Source organism: Pan troglodytes, chromosome 16, assembly GCF_028858775.2.
Source record: "Pan troglodytes isolate AG18354 chromosome 16, NHGRI_mPanTro3-v2.0_pri, whole genome shotgun sequence".
Taxonomy (NCBI): Eukaryota; Metazoa; Chordata; class Mammalia; order Primates; family Hominidae; genus Pan; species Pan troglodytes.
In genome coordinates, this window is record NC_072414.2 from 35,356,289 (window position 1) to 35,377,278 (window position 20,990).

Sequence of the window (20,990 nt, forward strand, 5' to 3'; positions counted from 1 at the left end):
TAAAAGGAGACATTCTAGGCAAATAGAGTTAATGAGGACAGCATAAGGGAGCCAGGCCTAGCTGCACGTCTCAGTTGGCCTTCAACTTCCGCTGGCTATAGGAAGGAGAGTGGAAAATAGGGGGATTGCAGATGGCTGAATCTTCCTTCCTGCCAGGATAGTGGTAGAGAAACTAGTGTACCAAGGCTCTTCAGAGTTTTTAAAATCAGGTGGTCAAGATTCTAGGTTTGGGTTGAGAATGGAGATTGATTGCAAACAGGCACAAAGGCGCTTTTTGGAGTAGTGGAAATGTTATAAAACTGGATTGTGGTAATGTTTGCCCAGTGTTTGAAATTTACTAATAATTGTTTATTAGTATGCTTAAAATGGGTGAATTTCATTGTAAATTATACCTCAAAGTGGTAAAAATAAAAGTCTGGGGACCGGGCGTGGTGGCTTACGCCTGTAATCCCAGCACTTCGGGAGGCCGAGGCGGGCGGACCACGAGGTCAGGAGATTGAGACCATCCTGGCTAACACAGTGAAACCCTGTCTCTACTAAAAATACAAAAAAAATTAGCCAGGCGTGGTGGCGGGCGCCTGTGTCGCACTACTCGGGAGGCTGAGGCAGGAGAATGGTGTGAACCCAGGAGGCAGAGCTTGTAGTGAGCCAAGTTTGCACCACTGCACTCCAGTGTGGGCGACAGAGCAAGACTCCGTCTCAAAAAAAAAAAAAAAATGTCTGAAGAACATAGAGGCAGAGGATTTTTGAAAAAGTATATACCTTAGAAGTAGACTGAATTGGGCCTTAACTTGAAATAAAAAGCTTTCCTTAGCTTTGGTGTTCCAACTCTAAATGATTCTGGTTGCTTTAAGTGCAGTGGTTCTCACACTTTACTGTGCATTAGAATCACCTGGAGGGCTTGTGGAAACACCGAGTGCTGAGTTCTAACCAAGAGTTTGCATGTCTGATGAGTCTCCAGGTCATGCTGCTGATGGGAGAGAGGTCCCTCTTTGAGAACCACTATGTGTAAATCTTAGGAGAAAGTTTATCCCCAGTCTCTCCTAGATTGTGCCCTCTTGGTTGAATATGGAATAAGAATGTGTCTTGCATGGACTCTTAGAATGGAATCCAGTTTGACAAGGCCATATTTTCCACAGATTCATGGTTGTCAAATCCTGGAAACAGTCTACAAACACAGCTGTGGGGGGTTGCCTCCTGTTCGAAGTGCACTGGAAAAGTAAGTCATGGCTTAACTGGGAATTGGTGGTGGAGGTGGGTGGTCAAATTATTTGACTTCTCACATGTTTTATTTTCAGGTCATTTCAGGTTTCCCTCTTGGGAAGGTTATAACCAGGATAGAAAAAGCTCCATGAGCAGAGGAGCCCATGTAACCTTTATTATGGCTCAGGCCTTGCAAAAAGGGCTATAGAGTGTTGAGTGTCAAAGCCAGGATTTAGGTGCCTGGATGACCTTGAGGCAATCTTTTTAAATGTTTAGATCCTGTTATCCTTGCAGGAATTCCATTACATGTGCCAGATGTTGCTTGCTGTGTCTAAACATGTGTATTTGAGTAGCTGGTATTTTCAAATTGAAGGTCCTTAAAAATGTTTATGCTTTATAATCCCATAATGCCACTCTTAGGAATTTTATCCTAACAAAACTATTTAATAGAAGAAAATAACTATATGCACAAACGTGTTCATTGCAATGTTGTCTACTATATCAGGAAATTAGAAAATTACCAACAGTAGAAAAAAATTTAAATGATGATATATTCACTTGATAGACTATAAAGCCACTAAAAGTGTAGGTACTATAACATGTAAACTATTTTATATAAATATGTACTGACAAATGATACAAAATTGTATTTATCTTGTGATTACAACAATATGAAAACATGTAGAGTATAATCAAAGACTGCCTGTTTGAGCTTTCCATTTATCCATTTTCCTTATTTTAAAAAAATTGTGACATTCATTGAAAAATTGTAATAGATGATCCCTGAGGCCACTCACAACTCTGTTTTGTTCTTTTTTTCTTATTTTATTTTAATTTTTTGTAGAGAGAAGGCTTTGCTGTGTTGCCCAGGCTGGTCTCGAACTCCTAGGCTCAACCGATCTTCCCATCTTGGCCTCCCAAAGTGTTGAGATTACAGGTGTGAGCCACCGCACCCGGCCACTCACAACTCTTAATCTCCACTCTAACCACTGCATGAGTAAATCGTCCAGAACATTCCTTAGGGACTTAATTCTCTATTATACTTTTGTGTATAGAATATAAAATCTAATGTAGATGATACTATATATACATGTTTGTTCTGTGTTTGCAGGGACCAAACTTTACAGACCACATACTCAGAAATGCATAAATGTAAATAGCTTCACATTTGATCTTTTTAAAGAGAGATTCCATTCAGTTAGCATACTACAAATAACACAGTCAAGTTCTTGTAATTTCTTTTTCTCCCAACCTTTTATTTTGAAAAATTTTAAACCTACAAAAAAGTTGAAAGAAACATATAATAAAACACTTGCAGGCTGGGCTCGGTGGCTCACGCTTGTAATCCCAGCACTTTGGAAGGCTGAGGCAGAGGGATCGCTTGAGCCCAGGAGTTCGAGACCAGCCTGGGCAACATAGCGAGACCCTGTCTGTACCAAAAATAAAAAAATTAGCCAGGTGTGGTGCCTGCCTGTAGTCCCAGCTACGGGAAGCTGAGGCAGAAGGATTGCTTTAGCCCAGGAGGTTGATGCTGCAGTGAGCTGAAATCTCGCCACTGTAATCCAGCCCGGATGACAGAATGAGACCCTGTCTCAAAACAAAAACCAAAAAAAACCAACCAAACGCTAGTGTATCCTTTAGTTTCACCATTTGTTAACATTTGCCACGTTTGATCTCTCTTTTTCTCCTTCTATACGTATATGTGAAATGCACAAATTTTTTTGCAGAGTCATTTGAAAGTAGTCACAGATACCCTAACACTAAAATACTTCAGCTTGTATCACTTTAGAAAAAAGGCATTCTTGGCTGGGCATGGTGGCACACACCTGTATTCCTAGCACTTTGAGAGGCCAAGGTGGGTGGATAGCTTGAGCCTAGGAGACCAGCCCAGGCAACATAGTGAGACCCTGTCTCTACAAATACAAAAAAAGTAGGCATGCTGTGTGCGCCTGTGGGCCCAGCTACTTAGGAGGCTGAGGTGGGAGGGTGGCTTGAGTCCAGGAGGTCGAAACTGCAGTGAACCATGATCGTGCTACAGCACTCCAGCCTGGGCAACAGAGTGAGACCCTGTCTCAAAAAAAAAAGAAAAAAGAAAAAAAGAAAAAGAAAAGAAAAAGGGATTCTCTTATAGAACATCAATTCCATATTACACCCAAGAAAGTTAACATTAATTCAGTAATACTATATCCAAATTTTTCTAGTTGTCCCTCAGAATTCCTTCATAGCTGTTCTTTTTTTGCAATCCGGGATCCGATCAGTGTTCACATACTACATTTTGTTCTCATGTCTTTTTAGTCTCCTTTAATTTAGAACCGTCCCCCTTGCCTTTTGTTGTTCTTGGTGTTTTGGATGATGCTGACATTTTAAGAGTCCTGACCAGCTGTCCTGTATAATGTTCCACAATCTGGATTTATTGTTTCCCTATGATTAGATTCGGATTAAACATTTTTTGGCAAGAATACTATGTAGGTGATATTATTTCCCATTACATCATATTAGAAGGTACAGAAAGTAACTTTATCCCATCACGGATGTTATGAAGTTGGATCACTTGGCTTAGGTGTTTTCATCATGTGCTGCTCCATTATAGAGGTACATTTTCCCCTTTTTAATTAATATGCTATCTGGTGGGTGATCCTTTGAGACCATCTGAATATCCTATTCCCCAACAACCATTCTGCATTTTTAGTTTCTCAATTTTGCTAGATAATAGTTTTTCATGTATACCTGGCACTCACGTATTGAATATTCTCTCCCTATGTGATTCCAACAAAAATAAAACAAATTTAATACTGTGTTAGCCAAAAAGAGACTCCATTAAGTCGATTTTTTAAATTTTTTATTATTTTTATTTTTTATTGCTATAAAACAGTTGTACATATTTAGGACCCATCAGTTTTGAAAATTACATAAAAGAAGGGAAGAAAATGTCTTCCCTAAAATAATATCAGCACATATACTGAACATTTTAGATTTCATTGTGTAGGCTGCAAATATGGAAATTCAGTGAGTTAGTTCACCCACATTTAAATTAAAATAGCACAATTATTTTTAACTTAATTGGTTATTTCTGTTATGACTCATCAAATTCTCAGGCCTCTGTTTATCCTGTAACAGTTTAAAGCATGACTTCTGAGCCTCTTACTTTCTACTCTGCCCAGAATCCTGGCCGTTTGTCATGGGGTCATGTATAAACAGCTCTCAGCCTGGATGCTCCATGGACTCCTCTTGGACCAGCATGAAGAATTCTTTATCAAACAGGGGCCATCTTCTGGTAATGTCAGTGCCCAGCCAGAAGAGGACGAGGAGGATCTGGGCATTGGGGGACTGACAGGAAAACAACTGAGAGAACTCCAGGACTTGGTGAGAGCCCAGAAAGTAGCCTAGCACTCTCCTGCCAGGAGTCAGAAAAGCATGCACACAAATGATCTTCTGGTGATCCCTTCTTAGCTCATAGCTGAGCACCTTCCATCAATCCTTTGGATGTAAACATTCGGCTTTATCTTAACTAGTGTGAGACTATAAAATAGAAAATATGTTTGTGATATTCTTTTTGTTTCCTCTTTCCCAATATATGCATTTGAGAGATTATAAGTCTTACTTATATAGCTACTCTAATGGAGCAGCTAGCTACATTTTAGATTTTAAATACAGTTTGGAGTTTTGTTTTTTTTTTTAAAGACAGATTCTCACCCATCGCCCAGGCTGGAGTGCGATGGTGCAATCTTGGCTCACTGCAGCCACTGCCTCCCAGGTTCAAGCAATTCTCCTGCCTTAGCCTCCCAAGTACCTGGAACCAGGCATGTGCCACCATGCCTGGCTAATTTTCATATTTTTTATTTTCATATTTTTGGTAGAGACAGGGTTTTGTCATGTTGGCCAGGCTGGTCTCGAACGCCTGACCTCAGGTGATCCACCCGCCTCGGCCTGTAAGTGTTGGGATTACAGGCATGAGCCACCGTGCCTGGCCAGTTTGGTGTTTTGATTAGACTCCTCAAAGTTCTACATTGTCCATATTCATCCATTCATCCATCCATCCATTCATTCATTTATCCTGTGGCAATATTTCATTGAATGCCTGTTATGTGCTAGGCATTGTTCTAGGTGCTACAAATAAAAAGTAGTAGTGTCTGTCCCTAAGGAGCTCATAGTTTAGGGGAAGAGATATAGAAAAGTAAACAGTTACATTACAGTGTGCTAAGGGCTCTGAAAAGACTAAATATGGGTATTCTTGGAACATGGTCACGGGATAGGGTCTTGGAGTGACTAGGGAAGGCTTTTCAGTGGAAGGTATGTCTAAATTGCAAAGAGTTTGGGAGGAGCCATCAAGAGACATCCAGGCAGAAGGAATGATATGTGTAAAGGTACAGGGGCCATTAAGGACATGGTTCATTTGGGGAAACAGTAGTAATTCAATTGAAATGATCAAATAAAGGCTGAAGTAAAATGTTACAAGAGATGGTGTGAGGGAGAGGTGGTACTTGAAACTGTTAAGTTGGTACTTGATGAAACTTGAGTTAAGCAGAGGCAAGATCACAAAGGTGCATGTAAACAGTGGAAATGAGTTTGTACTTGAACCTGAAAAGAGTTGGGGGCTATTGAATTTTAAGCAAGTGGGTACCACAGTCAGACTTCATGATAAATTACCCTGGATGCTGTGTGGGGAATCATTTTTTAAAAATCAAGATTAGAGGCAGGTCGATCAGTTAAGAGAGTGATGGGGAGACTTAGGTGAAAATAATAGTCCCCTAAACCAAAGATACTAACATTGAATATGAAAAAAGAGCAAAGAGGTGTGAGAGCTGTTTAGAGGGTGGAATCGGTAGGCTTAGTGAGTGCTTGGAAATGAGTCAAGAGGGAAGAATCATTGATGATACCCAGGTTTCTGCCTTCAGCAGCTGGGCAAGTAGTGACGATAGGGGTGTATACTGCTGGTATGCGGGGAAGAAGATGGGTCTAATGGGGGGCATGTTGAGTTTGAGGAACTTGTGGGAAATGTTCAGTGGGCTGAGCCTGGGGCTCATGAGAGCACTCCAGCTTACTTTAAATCTACATATGGAATCATCAGCATGGGGCTTGGAGGTTTTTAATCTGGGGCCCTTGGGTGGCTTCAGGAGGTTCATGAAATGTTATATGTCTGTACATTTGTCTGGAAGATCCATAGCTTTTATGATTGCAGAGAGGTCTGTGACCTAAAAATTAAAACTATCTGTTACACTGATCAGTCACAGAAGACGATGTGATTGTATAGGAAGTGTAGGCTGAGAGGAAAAGACAGTCTGGGACAGTGCCCTGAGGAGCACCAGCAGAGAAGACATAGAGAGAAGACCTGGAAAACAAAAAAGACCACCTCTTTCATCGTACAAGTAAGGAAGCTGGTCGACTGTGCAAGTTTTTACTCAGTAGTAAAGGCAGAGTGAGGGCCCAAATCCCAGTATTTAAGCCACTCATTTCCACCATGCCACTCTGCTGCCTGAAGATGAAATACATCTCTCCAAAATGGGTGGTTTGAGAACTGTGCAACACCAGATTTGAAGTCCCTGCGTCTTTACTTTAAATCATGGGTTGGGAGAGTTACTAGGTATTTTCTTGTTTTCCTTTTCTTGCTTCACACTGCATCTCGATGTGTACTCTTTCCTTGACTAGCGCCTGATTGAGGAAGAGAACATGCTGGCACCATCTCTGAAGCAGTTTTCCCTACGAGTGGAGATTTTGCCATCCTACATTCCAGTGAGGGTTGCTGAAAAAATCCTATTTGTTGGAGAATCTGTCCAGATGTTTGAGAATCAAAATGTGAACCTGACTAGAAAAGGTAGAAATCTCCTTGTCCAATGTACCACACCCTCAAAAGCTCTTCTTCCTTAATACTATGTGGCCCCACAGCATGCCTGGTCAGAGTGAGTGGTCGATAATATTCCTATCCTGAGATTGTAGCAGAATCATGACGTTTGTCTGAGAAGCAGGTGAAGTTGCTGCCCCACTGAGATTAGCCCTCCCCAGAAAACCCTAACTGTCCTGGGTATTCTCCGTCCTCCTTTGACGGTGTCTTCCTATTTTGCAGGATCCATTTTGAAAAACCAGGAAGACACTTTTGCTGCAGAGCTGCACCGTCTCAAGCAGCAGCCACTCTTCAGCTTGGTGGACTTTGAACAGGTGGTGGATCGCATTCGCAGCACTGTGGCTGAGGTTTGTGTTTCATCATATATATATATATATATATATATATATATATATATATATTTTTTTTTTTTTTCCTTAGGAAAAATTGGACTAGTTTCCTAGAAATTGAGTTACTTGGTCGGGCACAGTGGCTCACGCCTGCAGTCTCAACACTTTGGGAGGCCAAGGCAAGTGGATCACCTGAGGTCAGGAGTTCAAGACCAGCCCGGCCAACATGGTGAAACCCCGTCTCTACTGAAAATACAAAAAAATTAGATGGGTGTGGTGACGGGCATCTGTAGTCCCAGCTACTTACGAGGCTGAGGCAGGAGAATCGCTTGAACCCGGGAGGCGAAGGTTGCAGTCAGCCGAGATCACACCATTGCACTCCAGCCTGGGCAACAGAGCACGACTGTGTCTCAAAAAAAAAAAAGACATTGAGTTACTTGACTTTTGTTTTTATCTTGATGAGTTAAGAACTGAGCTTGGAAAGAGCTGTTGCAGAGAGTTGAAGGCAGAAAGTAGAAAAGAAAAGCCTCTGTTTTCATTAACAGAGGCAGAACTGCCTTCCCATTTTCCTATCTAACTAAAAGACAGGTGGTTTTTAGTTGGTTAGTTAGTTGAATAAAGGGGGGATCTTGGTTTAAATTCTGAAAATCAGCATTTTGGATCTGTCTCTATCGTTTGCAATAACTCCTAGGAATCAACTAATTCTGACTAAATTTTGTGTCTTGTAGTTTAGTATGGCTCATAACTTATACTTTCATTTCTATACACAATCATCTTATGAGGAAAGCAGAACAAATATTATTTTCTCATTCTTATAAATGAAGCAAACACTCAGCAAGCTGACTTGTCTGCCTTGCCTGGTGTGGCACAGTGAGTAGCCATAGTGAGGTCAGTGCCAGGCCTCCGACTCCTGGTGCACAGTCTTCTTCATTTTGAATTGTGCTGGTGCCACCGACTTAAATTGTGACCAGTAATTTTTCAAAGGAGCATATATGTTCTGTGGCTTATATTAACATTTGTCTCATGGATATGTGATAACACGAAATGAGACATTTAGTCAGCTGTGTTGTTAACTATATTCATGGCTTTCAACATTGGCTAAGCATAGAATCGCATGAGAAAATTTTATTTTTTATTTTTTATCTTTTTATGGAGTCTTGCTGTGTCACCCAGGTTGGAGTGCAATGGCGTGATCTCGGCTCACTGCAACCTCTGCCTCCTGGGTTCAAGCGATTCTCCCGCCTCAGCCTCCCAAGTAGCTGGGATTACAGGCACACATCACCATGCCCAGCTAATTTTTGTATTTTTAGTAGAGATGGGGTTTCACCATGTTGGCCAGGCTGGTCTCAAACTCGTGAGCTCAAGTGATCCTCCCACCTCAGCCTCCCAAAGTCCTGGGATTATAGATGTGAGCCGCCGCGCCTGGCCCGCATGAGGAAATTTTAAAACCTGCACTTGCACCAAGTCCTTACTTCCAGAGCTTCTGATTCATAGGTCAGGAGAGGGTAGGTACCTTTATTTTATTTTATTTTTGAGACAGGGTCTTGCTTTGTCACCCAGGCTGAAGTGCAGTGGAGCAGTCGCGGCTCACTACAAACTCCGCCTCCCGGGTGGAAGCAATTCACGTGCCTCAGCCTCCTGAGTAGCTGGGACTGCAGGCCTGCACCAGCATGCCTGGCAAACTTTTTTGTATTTTAATAGAGATGGGGGTTTCACCATGTTGGCCAGGCTGGTCTTGAACGTTTGGGCTCAAGTGATCCTCCTGCCTTGGCCTCCCAAAGTGCTAAGATTACAGGTGTGAGCCACCACGCCCGGCAGGTACTTTTATTTAAGCAAGCCAGTCCACCCACCAAAGACAAACCTCTACAGGGGTTTCTGAAACAGACAGGACTAAAAAGCAGTGCACTTTGTTCAGTGTCTGGAACTGCTAAGAGCATCAAATCTCCATGGGTTAGAAGCACAGTAATCTATTATAAATATGGTTTCCCTTTCTAGTCACTGTCTCAAAAACTCCTGGTCATCAGAGGTAGAGCTGTGATATAGACACAGAATGTTCGATCTTAAAATGGCTGTGAAGTATCATTTGATTTGAATCTTTCTGGGCAAGTAAATATCTAAATGACCCATGTTCCTGTCCTTTCAAAATTTTAAGACATTGCCTCAACCCCGTCTATAGGCCAAGGCAGTTTCTAGTCTAGAGGGGTTGGTATCAGTTCCTTACATTTTTGAAAATTGAATCTATTTCTGTTACTTTATCATTTTTATTATAAATCTTTGGAAAGTATAATTAATGGAAGAAAGTAAAATTGTACTGACTGAATTATAAACAATAGAAAAATTGTTTTTTCTTGTGAAAGTTTGCTAGAAATTATATTTCCAATTTGTAAAAATGATAAGCAAACTGAAGCACAGACTCTTTCAAGTTTCTTAGAATTGTAGTTAATAGACTTTGGAAGCATTATTGCAACAATAACAGCCTACAGCAATGAAAAGCTGTGCCCTGAAGGAAAAGGGGGGAGTGTTTTGTAAATATGTGTTATATTTATCCCTTTTGGGATTCTTTCTCTCCTTTAAAAATTTTTTTCTTTAAAGTGTGTATACTATGTGAATCTATTTCTGTAAAGTTCAAAAACAGGCAAAGTGAATCTGGCGCTAGAGGTCAGGACTATATTTGCCTTTGAGTCAATGGGAGGGGCATGAGTGGGGCTTCTAGGGTGCTGGCAACACTCAGTTCGTTCCATTTCTTGATCTGGGTGCTGGTAATACAGGTGTTCAATTTGTAAAAATCTTCAAGCTGTGAACTTACGACTTGTACTTTTCTGTATGTATTTTGGTACTTCAACAAAAGGTTTTAAAAATTCTGAGGTACTTAATAGTTTTCATTTTAATTATGTCTTTAGTTTTTACTGCTTACATAGAGAAATGGTGGTATTACTTTTTGTGGTTAATCTTATAACTTGCAACGTGTTGAACTCTTTTTAGTTGTAATAGTCTGATTCTATCAGTTGTTCTAAGTAGATGATCATACCATCTGCAAATGAGTGAACTTTCCTTCTATTTTTATTTTTATTTTTTGAGATGGAGTCTTGCTGTGTTGCCCAGGCTGGTCTTGAACTCCTCGGCTCAGGTGGTCCTTCTGTGAGCCACCATACCCAGTCCAGAGCTTTTTATCATAAGTAGATGTTGAATTTTATCAACTGCTCTTTCTGTGTCAATTAAGGTTCAGTTTCTTGCTCTGGGTTATTTTTCTCCTTTAGTCTATTTATATGATAAATTTCTGGTTAGATTTTGAGATACTGATTCTTCCTGAGATAAACACTACTTGATTGGATGTTTTACATCTGTATTCACTAGTTGTATTAGTCTGTTCTCATGCTGCTAATAAAGACATACCCAAGACTGGGTAATTTATAAAGGAAAGTGGTTTAATGAACTCACAGTTCCACATGGCTGGGGAGGCCTCACAGTCATGGCTGAAGGCAAATGAGGAGCATAGTCAGGTTTTACGTGGCAGCAGGCAAGAGAGCTTCTGTAGGGGCACTCCCCTTTATAAAATACTATAAAAATATATAAAATATATAATTTATTATAAAGTAAATCACCCCTTTATAAGAGTGATTTATTGCCTCTCAGAAGAACAGCATGAGAAAGACCACCCCCATGATTCAATCACCTCCCACCGGGTTCCTCCCACAACACGTGGGAGTTATGGAAGCTACAATTCAAGATGAGGTTTGGGTGGGGACACAGCCAAATCATGTCACTATGAAATAAGACTGTACCCTTCTTTTCCTGTATTTTGCTTATGTGGTTTTGGAATAAAGATTCTACAGTCCTCATAAAATGGGCTAGTTAGGTTTTGTTCTTTTTCTGTTTTAGAACAGTTTATATAAGACAGGAATTCTTACTGAAAGTTTGAATTTACCTGAAAAATAATCTAAGCTAGATATTTTTAGGAGGGAAAACTTACCTAGTTCAGTGTATTTAAAACCTATTGACATAAAACAGGTATTTCTTGTATTAATTTTGGTATTTTCTAGGAATTTACCTATTTCATCTAGATTTAATTTAAAAAATCTGTAGTCAGTTATGTTTTATTTATTTAGAATTTCTTTTTATTGTTTAGTCTTATTAGTCTTTTCAAAGAACAAGCTTTTGTTTTTAATCTTTTTTCTTTTTTCTTTTTTTTTTTTTTTGAGACAGAGTCTCACTGTGGCCCAGGCTGGAGTGTATTGATGCAATCGTAGCTCACTGCAGCCTCCACCTCCCAGCTTCAAGGGATTCTCCCACCTCAGCTCCTGAGTAGCTGGGATTACAGGCGTGCACCACAACGCCCAGCTAATTTTTGTATTTTTAGTACAGATGGGGTTTCACCATGTTGGCCAGGCTGGTCTCGAACTCCTGACCTCAAGTGATCCACCTGCCTCGGCTTCTCAAAGTGCTGGGATTACAGGCATGAGCCACTGGGCCTGGCTTTTTCTTTAATTTAAAAAAAATTTGTAGAGACAGCTTCTCGCTCTGTCACCCAAGCTGGAGAGCAGTGGTGCAATGATGAGTCACTGCAGCGCGATCTCCAGGCTCAATCAATTTTCCCATCTCAGCCTCCCAAGTAGCTGGGACTAGAGGTGCATGCCACCATGCCCAGCTAATTCTTTTCTTTTTTTTTTTTCTTTTCTTTTTTTTTTTTTTTGAGACACAGTCTTACTCTTCTTACTGTGTCGCCCGGGCTAGAGTGCAGTGGTGTAATCCTAGTTCACTGCAGCCTCCAATTCCTGGGCTCAAGCAATCTTCCCTTCTGCCTCAGCCTTCCAAAGTACAGGGATTATAGGCATGAGCCTCAGCACCTGGCCTTTCATTTTCTTTTTTTTCCCCAGAGACAGGGTCTTGTTCTATCTCCCAGGCTGGAGTGCAGTGATGTCATCATAGCTCACCATAATCTTGAACTCTTAGGGTAAAGCAATCCTCCTGCCTCAGCCTCCTGAGTAGCTAGTATTACAGGTGCAAATCACCATGCCCTGCTAATTTTTAAACTCTTTTGTAGAGACGGAGTCTCAGTATGTTGCCCAGGCTGGTCTAGAACTCTTGGCTTCAAGCAGTCATCCCATTTCAGCCTCCCAAAGTGCTGGGATTACAGATGTGAGCCACAACACCTCAGCACTGCAGTTTTGACCTGCTTCATTTCTGACCTGGGCCAATTTACCCATCCTTAGGCAACCTGGTGGTCCCCCACTCCCAGGTGGTCACCGTATTGATGCCGAATTTATTGTGGACACCTGATTGGTGTAGCACACTACAGCCCAGAATTCCTAGACTCAAGTGAAACTTCTGCCCCAGCCTCCCAAGTAACTGGGCCTGTAGGCATGCACCACTGCGCCCACCAGGCTTTTTCTTTTTTTAATTTTATTTTTTAAATATATATTTTGGGGTCAGGCGCAGTGGCTAATGCCTGTAATTCCAGCACTTTGGGAGGCCAAGGCAGGCAGATCACTTGATGTCAGGAGTTTGAGACCAGCCTGGCCAACATGGTGAAACCCTGTCTCTACTAAAATAAACTACAAAAATTAGCCAGGTGCAGTGGTGCGTGCCTATAGTCCCAGCTACTCGGGAGGCTGAAGCAGGAGAATTGCTTGAACCTCGGAGGCAGAGGTTGCAGCAAGCTGAGATGGCGCCACTGCATTCCAGCCTGGGCAATAGAGTAAGACTCCGTCTCAAAATAAAATAAAATAGAGATACACACACACACACACACACACACACACACATTTGTTTTTTGTTTGAATTCTGTGTTTCATTGATATCTGCCTTTTTCTTTATTAGTTTCTTCCTTCGTGTTTTTTTTTTTTACTCTTTCCCAGGTTGAAAGCTTGACTCCTTTATTTTTAACCTGTGTTTTCTGAGAAATATATATAAAACTTTACATATTGTTTTGACTGTGTCTCACAAGTTTTTGGCATGTAGTGTTTTCATTATATTCTATATAATTCTAATTAATTTTGTTTATGATTTTTTAACCAAGGAATTTGTTTTAATTTTATTGCATTATAGTTGGAGAACATAGTCTGAATTATATTGTTTCTTTGGAATCTATTGCAAGTTTCTTTATGGACTAATACAGGGTCTGGTTTTTGTTTGTTTGTTTGTTTGTTTTGTTTTGTTTTGTTTTGAGATGGAGTTTTGCTCTGTCACCCAGGCTGGAGTGCAGTGGCGTGATCTCGGCTCACTGCAACCTCTGCCTCCCGGGTTCAAGCGATTCTCCTGCCTCAGCCTCCTGAGTAGCTGGGGTTACAGGCATGTGCCACTATGCCCGGCTAATTTTTGTATTTTTAGTTGAGATGGGGTTTCGCCATGTTGTGCTGGCTGATCCTGAACTCCTGAGCTCAAGTGATCCGCCCGCTTCGGCCTTCCAAAGTGCTGGGATTACAGGCATGAGCCACCACACCTGGCCTAATATATTCTTTACTTAGATTCTATTTTGTTAGTTACTAAGATCACTATCCAGCTTCCTTTCAAATCATATTTACCTGATACACTCTTCCATCCTTTATCTGCAACCTTTCTGTGTGCTTTCATCCCACTCTTCCTACCCTGCCAGTCCCCAAGCAGCCACTGATCTGATCTACTCCCTGTCACTCTAGGTTAGTTTGCACTTTCTAGAGTTGATAAAAATGAAATCATACAGTATGCACTCTTTTGGAGGAGGAGACCAGGCTTCTTTTACTCAGCATAATTATTTTGAGATGAACCCATGTTGCATTTATCAATGGTTTATTCCTTTATATTGCTTACTAGTATTCTATTGTTTATACCAGTGTGTTTATCCATTCATCCTTGATAAATATTTGGGTGGCTTCCCAATGTCTTTTTTTTTTTTTTTAAGACGGAGTCTTGCTCTGTCTCCAGGTTGGAGTGCAGTGGCGCGATCTCTGCTTACTGCAACCTCCGTCTCCCGGGTTCAAGCGATTCCCCTGCCTCAGCCTCCCGAGCAGCTGGGATTACAGGCACCCGCCACCACGCCCAGCCAGTTTTTTGTATTTTTAGTAGAGATGGGGTTTCACCATGTTGGCCAGGATGGTTTCGATCTCTTTTTTTTTTAATTTTATTATTATTATACTTTAAGTTTTAGAGTACATGTGCACAATGTGCAGGTTTGTTACATATGTATACATGTGCCATGTTGGTGTGCTGCACCCATTAACTCGTTATTTAGCATTAGGTATATCTCCTAATGCTATCCCTCCCCGGTCCCCCCACCCTACAACAGTCCCCGGTGTGTGATGTTCCCCTTCCTGTGTCCATGTGTTCTCATTGTTCAATTCCCACCTATGAGTGAGAACATGCGGTGTTTGGTTTTTTGTCCTTGTGAGAGTTTGCTGAGAATGATGGTTTCCAGTTTCATCCATGTCCCTACAAAGGACATGAACTCACCATTTTTTATGGCTGCATAGTATTCCATGGTGTATATGTGCCACATTTACGATTAACAAAATGTGGTTTCGATCTCTTGACCTTGTGCTCCGCCCACCTTGGCCTCCCAAAGTGCTGGGATTCCCCACTGTCTTTTTCATTTGCATGCCTGTAATGACTAATGAGGTTGAACATTTTTTCATGTGCCTCTTTGCCTATTTTATACTGGGTTTTTGTTTTCTTGTTGTTGAATTTTGAGAGTCCTTTATGTATTCTGAATTTAAGTTCTTTAACAGATGTGTGACTTACAAATATTTTCTCACAATTTTTTTTTTTTTTTTTGAGACAGAGTCTTGCCCTGTTGCCCAGGCTGGAGTGCAGTGGTGCAATCTCGGCTCACTGCAAGCTCTGCCTCCTGGGTTCAAGTGATTCTTCTGCATCTGCCTCCCAAGTAGCTGGGACTACAGGCGCCTGCCACCATGCCTGGCTAATTTTTGTACTTTTAGTAGAAATGGGGTTTCACCGTGTTAGCCAGGATGGTCTCGAACTCCTAACCTTGTGATCCGCCCACCTCAGCCTCCTTAAGTGCTGGGATTTACAGGCATGAGCCACCACGCCTGGGCTATTTTCTCACAATTTATGACTTGTCCCAGAAGTTGTTAATTTTGATGAAATCCAGTTTACCTTTTGTTTTTCTTTTATGGATCATGTTTTTGGTGTTATGTCTAAGAACTCTGCCTAACTCAAGGATACTAAGATTTTCTCTTCTCTTTTCTTCCAGAAATTTTATAGTTTTCAGTTTTATACCCAGGTCTATGATTGATATGCTTGGACCTGTGTCCCCGCCAAAATTTCTTGAGTTGTAGGGGCGTGGTGGGAGATGATTGGTTCGTGGGGCAGTTTCTCATGAATGGTTTAGCACCATTCCCCTTGGTACTGTCCTCACGATAGTAAGTTCTCATGAGATCTGGTTGTTTAAATGTGTGCAGCACCTCCCCCTTGCTCTCTCTTGCTCCTATTCCTGCCATGTGAGACGCCTTTGCCTTCTGCCATGATTGTAAGTTTCCTGAGGCCTCCCTAGAAGCCAAGCTGAAGCCACCGTGCTTCCTGTGCAGCCTGCAGAACTGTGAGCAACTCAACCTCTTTTCTTCATTAATTACCCAGTCTAAGGTATTCTTTACAGCAGTGTGAGAACAGAATAATACATTGATTGTTTTGAGTAAATTTTTCTATGTGGGGCAAGGTATAGTCTTCTTTTAATACATTGCTGGATTTGTATGGAACCATTCTTTGCAGGAGTTCTCACTGTAATGAAATTTGTCCCTGTTTTGTTGGTTGTTTTCATAGCATCTCTGGAAGTTGATGGTAGAAGAATCCGATTTACTGGGTCAGCTGAAGGTAATGGCTTAGCTGTTGTAATTCTTACGGTGATGCTGGTAGGCAGTGACTTGCATTCTCTGACGTTTCCTGAGAGCACTGGTTGCCTATACCCAGACTTCCAGAGTCAACTCATTTGTTCTTATCCAAGTGAGCAAACTATACCTAATGCCACAAATCTACTATAATACAAAGGTTTGGGAGTGTACTTTTTTCTGGCATATATATATAATTATGTTGCTATTGAATAAATAATGCCAAATACACACCAGTCATCCTGCTATGCGGAACTAAGTATGCCTCTTTGAAATGCCAAATGCCTATATCTTTTGTAGCTTGGGCTCAAATTGATGAAATTAGAAATTACTGTATACGTGTAATTCCTCAGGACAGTGAGGAGCTCCTGCCTTGCTTTACTGAATTGTAAATTGAAATTCTTTCCTCAGATCATTAAAGACTTTTACCTTCTGGGACGTGGAGAACTGTTTCAGGCCTTCATTGACACAGCTCAACACATGTTGAAAACACCACCCACTGCAGTAACTGAGCATGGTAATTGTCAGTGGCCCTGACAGTGACAATGATTGACATTGTAGGGTATTTCTTGGCTGCTGCTGACCCTTTTAAGGCCTGCTCCACGTAAGAGCAGCCTGATGAGTTACAGAGCAGTGGCTTCCAGAGATGGAAGGCCCTTGCAGGTAGGCTTCATGCTGGGGTCATTGGGAACAGTGTCTTGGCCTGTGACCCTTCCTGGAAGAGTTGGTTCAGGCCTTCAAACCAGGTATTTTTTCTCATTGGATTATAGCCATATATACTTTATGGGCCATATTGGGACTTAGTGCTGCTTGTAGTTTTGCAGTAGAATTCTTTAGGTGTGAATGATGGAAACTCACCCGAACTAGCCTAGTTAGGAAAGGGAAATGGATTTGCTATTGTATCTAAAACCCCAGTGGGAAAACTTCGATTCATTCTCTCTGTCTCTCATTCACTCATTCACCATATGTTGTCTGTGTCTCTTGTGAACACTTTGATGACCTTCTGGAAACATGATCACAGCAGCTCCCAGGAATATGCCTCACAGTGTCCTCTACGGAAGGAACTGAACCCAGTCCCTCTTGTTGCAAGTTAGAGAATTCTAGGGAATTATCTAGGTTTTGATTGGCCCAGCCCACATCACATCCCTATCCCTGTATCAGTCAAAGAGGTCAGACACTAGGCTATGCCTAGTTCAGTGAAGAGTCTACCCCTTGACCCACTGATGTCCATTCCCATTCATACTGCATGAGTAGAGTTGGGTAAGGATCCAAAAAAAGAAACTGTGAGAAAGAAAATACATACACACAGGCTGATCATTTTTCTAACTCAGTAAAACCATAGATGTCCACTGTACTTATATAGTACAAATATAAGTACTTGTGGTTGCAAATATCAGAAAATCCAATTCAAACTCACTTAAGCAAAGCAAAAGGAAAGAAATAATGTATTGATTCTCATAACTGAAAAGCTCAGACGTATGATGGTTTTCGGCTAAGTTTGATCCAGTGACAGGTGTGGCACCTTTAGGACTTGGTCTCTTTCCGTCTTTTACCTCTTTCTTCTCAGACAGGCCTGCTCTGTATGGTAGCAAGATAGTCTCTAGCCAAGTTTACATCCTACTAAGCCCCTGTTTATCTTGAAAAAAGAGCTGGACTCTTTTAGAGTCTGAATAGAGCCTCTGGATTGGCCTGGCTTGGTCATGTTAATATCCCTAAACAATATAGCATAACAAAGTAGAGTATTACATTCCATTTGATCATGCCTACATCACCCAGCTACCCCTAGAATCAGGTGTTGTCTAGCACTAACCCACTGGAAATATGTGAACTGTACTGAATAGGGATGAATTCTCCAAGGAAAATCAAGAGGCAGTTTGTCAGCAAGAAGAGAAGGATGGATGGATGTTAAACAAATGAAACAGATGTCCACTGTGTCCTGCTGTTAGCATTGAGCATGTTGGGGGAGAAGTGGAAAGCTGGAGGAGTCTGGGTTTGTTATGTAGCCAAGCGTCCCTGTCAGCCTGCGTGTTCTTTCTTGCAGATGTGAATGTGGCCTTTCAACAGTCAGCACACAAGGTATTGCTAGATGATGACAACCTTCTCCCTCTGTTGCACTTGACAATCGAGTATCACGGAAAGGAGCACAAAGGTTTGCCATTCTTCCCTGCCACCTTAGAGTTCCTGCTGGTCATCATCCATTTTCCCGTCTCTGCTTCCATCCCCCGCCACAGAAACCATATAATTTTGGATCTTAGAAATCAGCTAGTACAGTACTATAATTCTATAGAGAAGAAAAGGAAAGTCCAGAAGTCCAGAGAGGCTAAGTGAGATGCCCAGGCCATGTTTTGGGGGAGTTGGGTTTTTTGGGTTTTTTTTTTGTCATGCTGCTGGAATGGTCCCTGTTTATTTCCAGCCCCCAGATTTTAAGGCTGAGGAAAGAATCACTAGAAGACCTCCCAAGAGAACCTCACATAGAAGTTTCCTTGCCCCCTTCTTTGTGTCCCCTGTAAGCTTCTGACATCGCAGACTCCATTGAGCTCTGTTGCTTTTCTTTTGGAGACAGAGTCTCACTCTGTTGACCAGGCTGGAGTGCAGTGGCACAATCTTGGCTCACTACAACCTCCGCCTTCCAGGTTCAAACAATTCTCATGCCTCAGCCCCCCTGAGTAGTGGGACTACAAATGCGTGCCACCACGCCCAGCTAATTTATGTATTTTTAGTAGAGACAGGGTTTCACTGTATTGCCCAGACTGGTCTTGAACTCCTGTGAGCTCTAGTTTCATTAATGTTATTCACTTGTTGAGTCTCTGGTTCTAGATTAACCAAGTTGTTATCTTTTCTTTTTTTCTTTTCTTTTATCACAGCAGATGCTACTCAGGCAAGAGAAGGGCCTTCTCGGGAAACTTCTCCCCGGGAAGCCCCTGCATCTGGCTGGGCAGCCCTAGGTCTTTCCTACAAAGTACAGTGGCCACTACATATTCTCTTCACCCCAGCTGTCCTGGAAAAGTGAGTATTTCTGAGTTTCTCACAGGTAAATATGACCCACCTTACTTGTAAGGGAAGAAACTAGCAGGAACAGAATTAGTGGGAAAGCAAGGTGTGGTGGCACACACCTGTAATCCCAGCTAGTCCAGAGCCTGAGCAGGAGGATCCCTTAAGCCCAGGATTTCAAATCCATCCTGGGCAACATAGCGAGACCCCCATCTCATTAAAAAAAAAAAAAAAAAAAAAAAAAATTAATGGGAGCAAGAGAGCCACCCAACTAGTTTTTAACAATCTGTAAATCAAAAGTTGTAAACCCTTATGCCTTCAGGGGCTAGACTGATCACATTAATAAGTGAAGCCACAGATATGAGACACGGAGTTGGAATCAGTGGGAGGGCATATCTACTTCAAACCATCGTTTTTTTAAATTGCCAAATAATAAGCAGTTTGTTGGCCGCCAGTTTGTGAGCTCTGGAAAATAAGGTCTCAGGCACCATGTCGAGATAATGGCCCTTGATGATTCCATCACACCTGACAAGGTCTCTCCCTCACTTTTGTAATATTTTTTGTTGATTTACTTGGGAAAGTCCTCCAGCCTACATGTCTGCTATGGATGTTAGCCACTGGGGAGAAGACTGCCTCCTTACCCCCAGGGAGAGACAACAGGGGCAGCCAAGCTTGGGGGTGGAATAAAGGAGCTGACCAAGCTGGAGTCTCCTTCTGTCAGGTCAGCCTTGTTCTTTATCATGAGAGCTTGCCAAGTGCTGTTGCTTGGCTTGGTCAGGACCTAATGTCCCCAAACCAGAGATCTACAGAAAAGAGGTAAGAGAAGCAAATGTGGCTGGTGGTGGCTTTTGAAATCTATCCTCACGCCATATCTAGGAACTTCCCAAACCCAATTACTGGTCAGAGAACTGGCCCCTGGCCTGGATGGAGGATTGAAGCTGTCATACTCTGTGAAGCCAGAGGAATGAAGAAAAGGGAAACAAAAAGGCCATCTCTTCTTCCAGCCACCACTCTTAATCCTTCCTGTTCTTCCTAGCCCTCTCTACTTTTTTGAGGTAGAGAAGCTTAGGGTAGAATAGACTGGGCATAAACTAGAAAAGATGAGACTGGTTCAGGGAGAAGATTCTATGGCAAATTCAGAGCCCACGGCCCAGCTAAGCAAGTGGCATGGACCCTGTACAAAGAGCGTCCAAAGATCCTTAGCTCCCAGAATCCTATAGGCCCACAGTCCACTTACCTCCTAACTTGATATGCTCTCAACACCCTTGAAGAAATCAAGTTTAGAAGTATTTTTTCATTTTCATTATAAAAATTTCTAAATATAAACAAAAGTATAGACCATAACAAAATCCTGTGTCCTCATTATTCACCTTCAGTAACCAGCAACATTATACTACTTTTATCTGTCCCTCCCCCACTTTTTTGCTAGAGCTGTATAAAGCAAATCACAGTCATTTCATTCTGCCAATAAACAATTGAAAAAGGCATATTTCAACAGAACTACAATGCCATTATCACATCCAGTAAAATTAACAGTAGTCCCTTATAATCCCTTATAATATCCAGTCTACATTGAAATTTCTCCAGTTATCTAAAAATTATCTTTATGTTTGGGTTTGTTCAAATCAGTTTCCAAACAAGGTCTATCATTTCATTATGTTTGTGCCTTTAGAAATAGATAATTTTAAAAACCAAACAGAATGGGACTGTCTTCTGCAAGCCTGCCTACAAACAGGTAAATAAATCCTATTCTACCAGGAATCAGCTGTTCTTCCCGTGTGTCTTTTAAGTATGGAGTCTCAGCATTAAGCA

General features: G+C 41.6%; 1 protein-coding gene across 8 annotated transcripts in view; it reads left to right on the forward strand.

Annotated features, from left to right (window-relative positions):
- The window catches only part of TUBGCP4 (tubulin gamma complex component 4), a 36,663-nt gene that overhangs the window by 7,851 nt on the left and 7,822 nt on the right, over positions 1-20,990 (forward strand). For 2 of the 8 annotated variants that reach the window (XM_009428884.4, XM_024348968.3), the window contains 8 exons: positions 1,140-1,219; positions 4,365-4,566; positions 6,850-7,015; positions 7,265-7,389; positions 16,123-16,173; positions 16,599-16,704; positions 18,229-18,336; positions 19,055-19,193. In XM_009428884.4, the coding sequence (XP_009427159.2) occupies positions 1,140-1,219; positions 4,365-4,566; positions 6,850-7,015; positions 7,265-7,389; positions 16,123-16,173; positions 16,599-16,704; positions 18,229-18,336; positions 19,055-19,193 (977 nt within the window). 8 annotated transcript variants of the gene reach the window in all.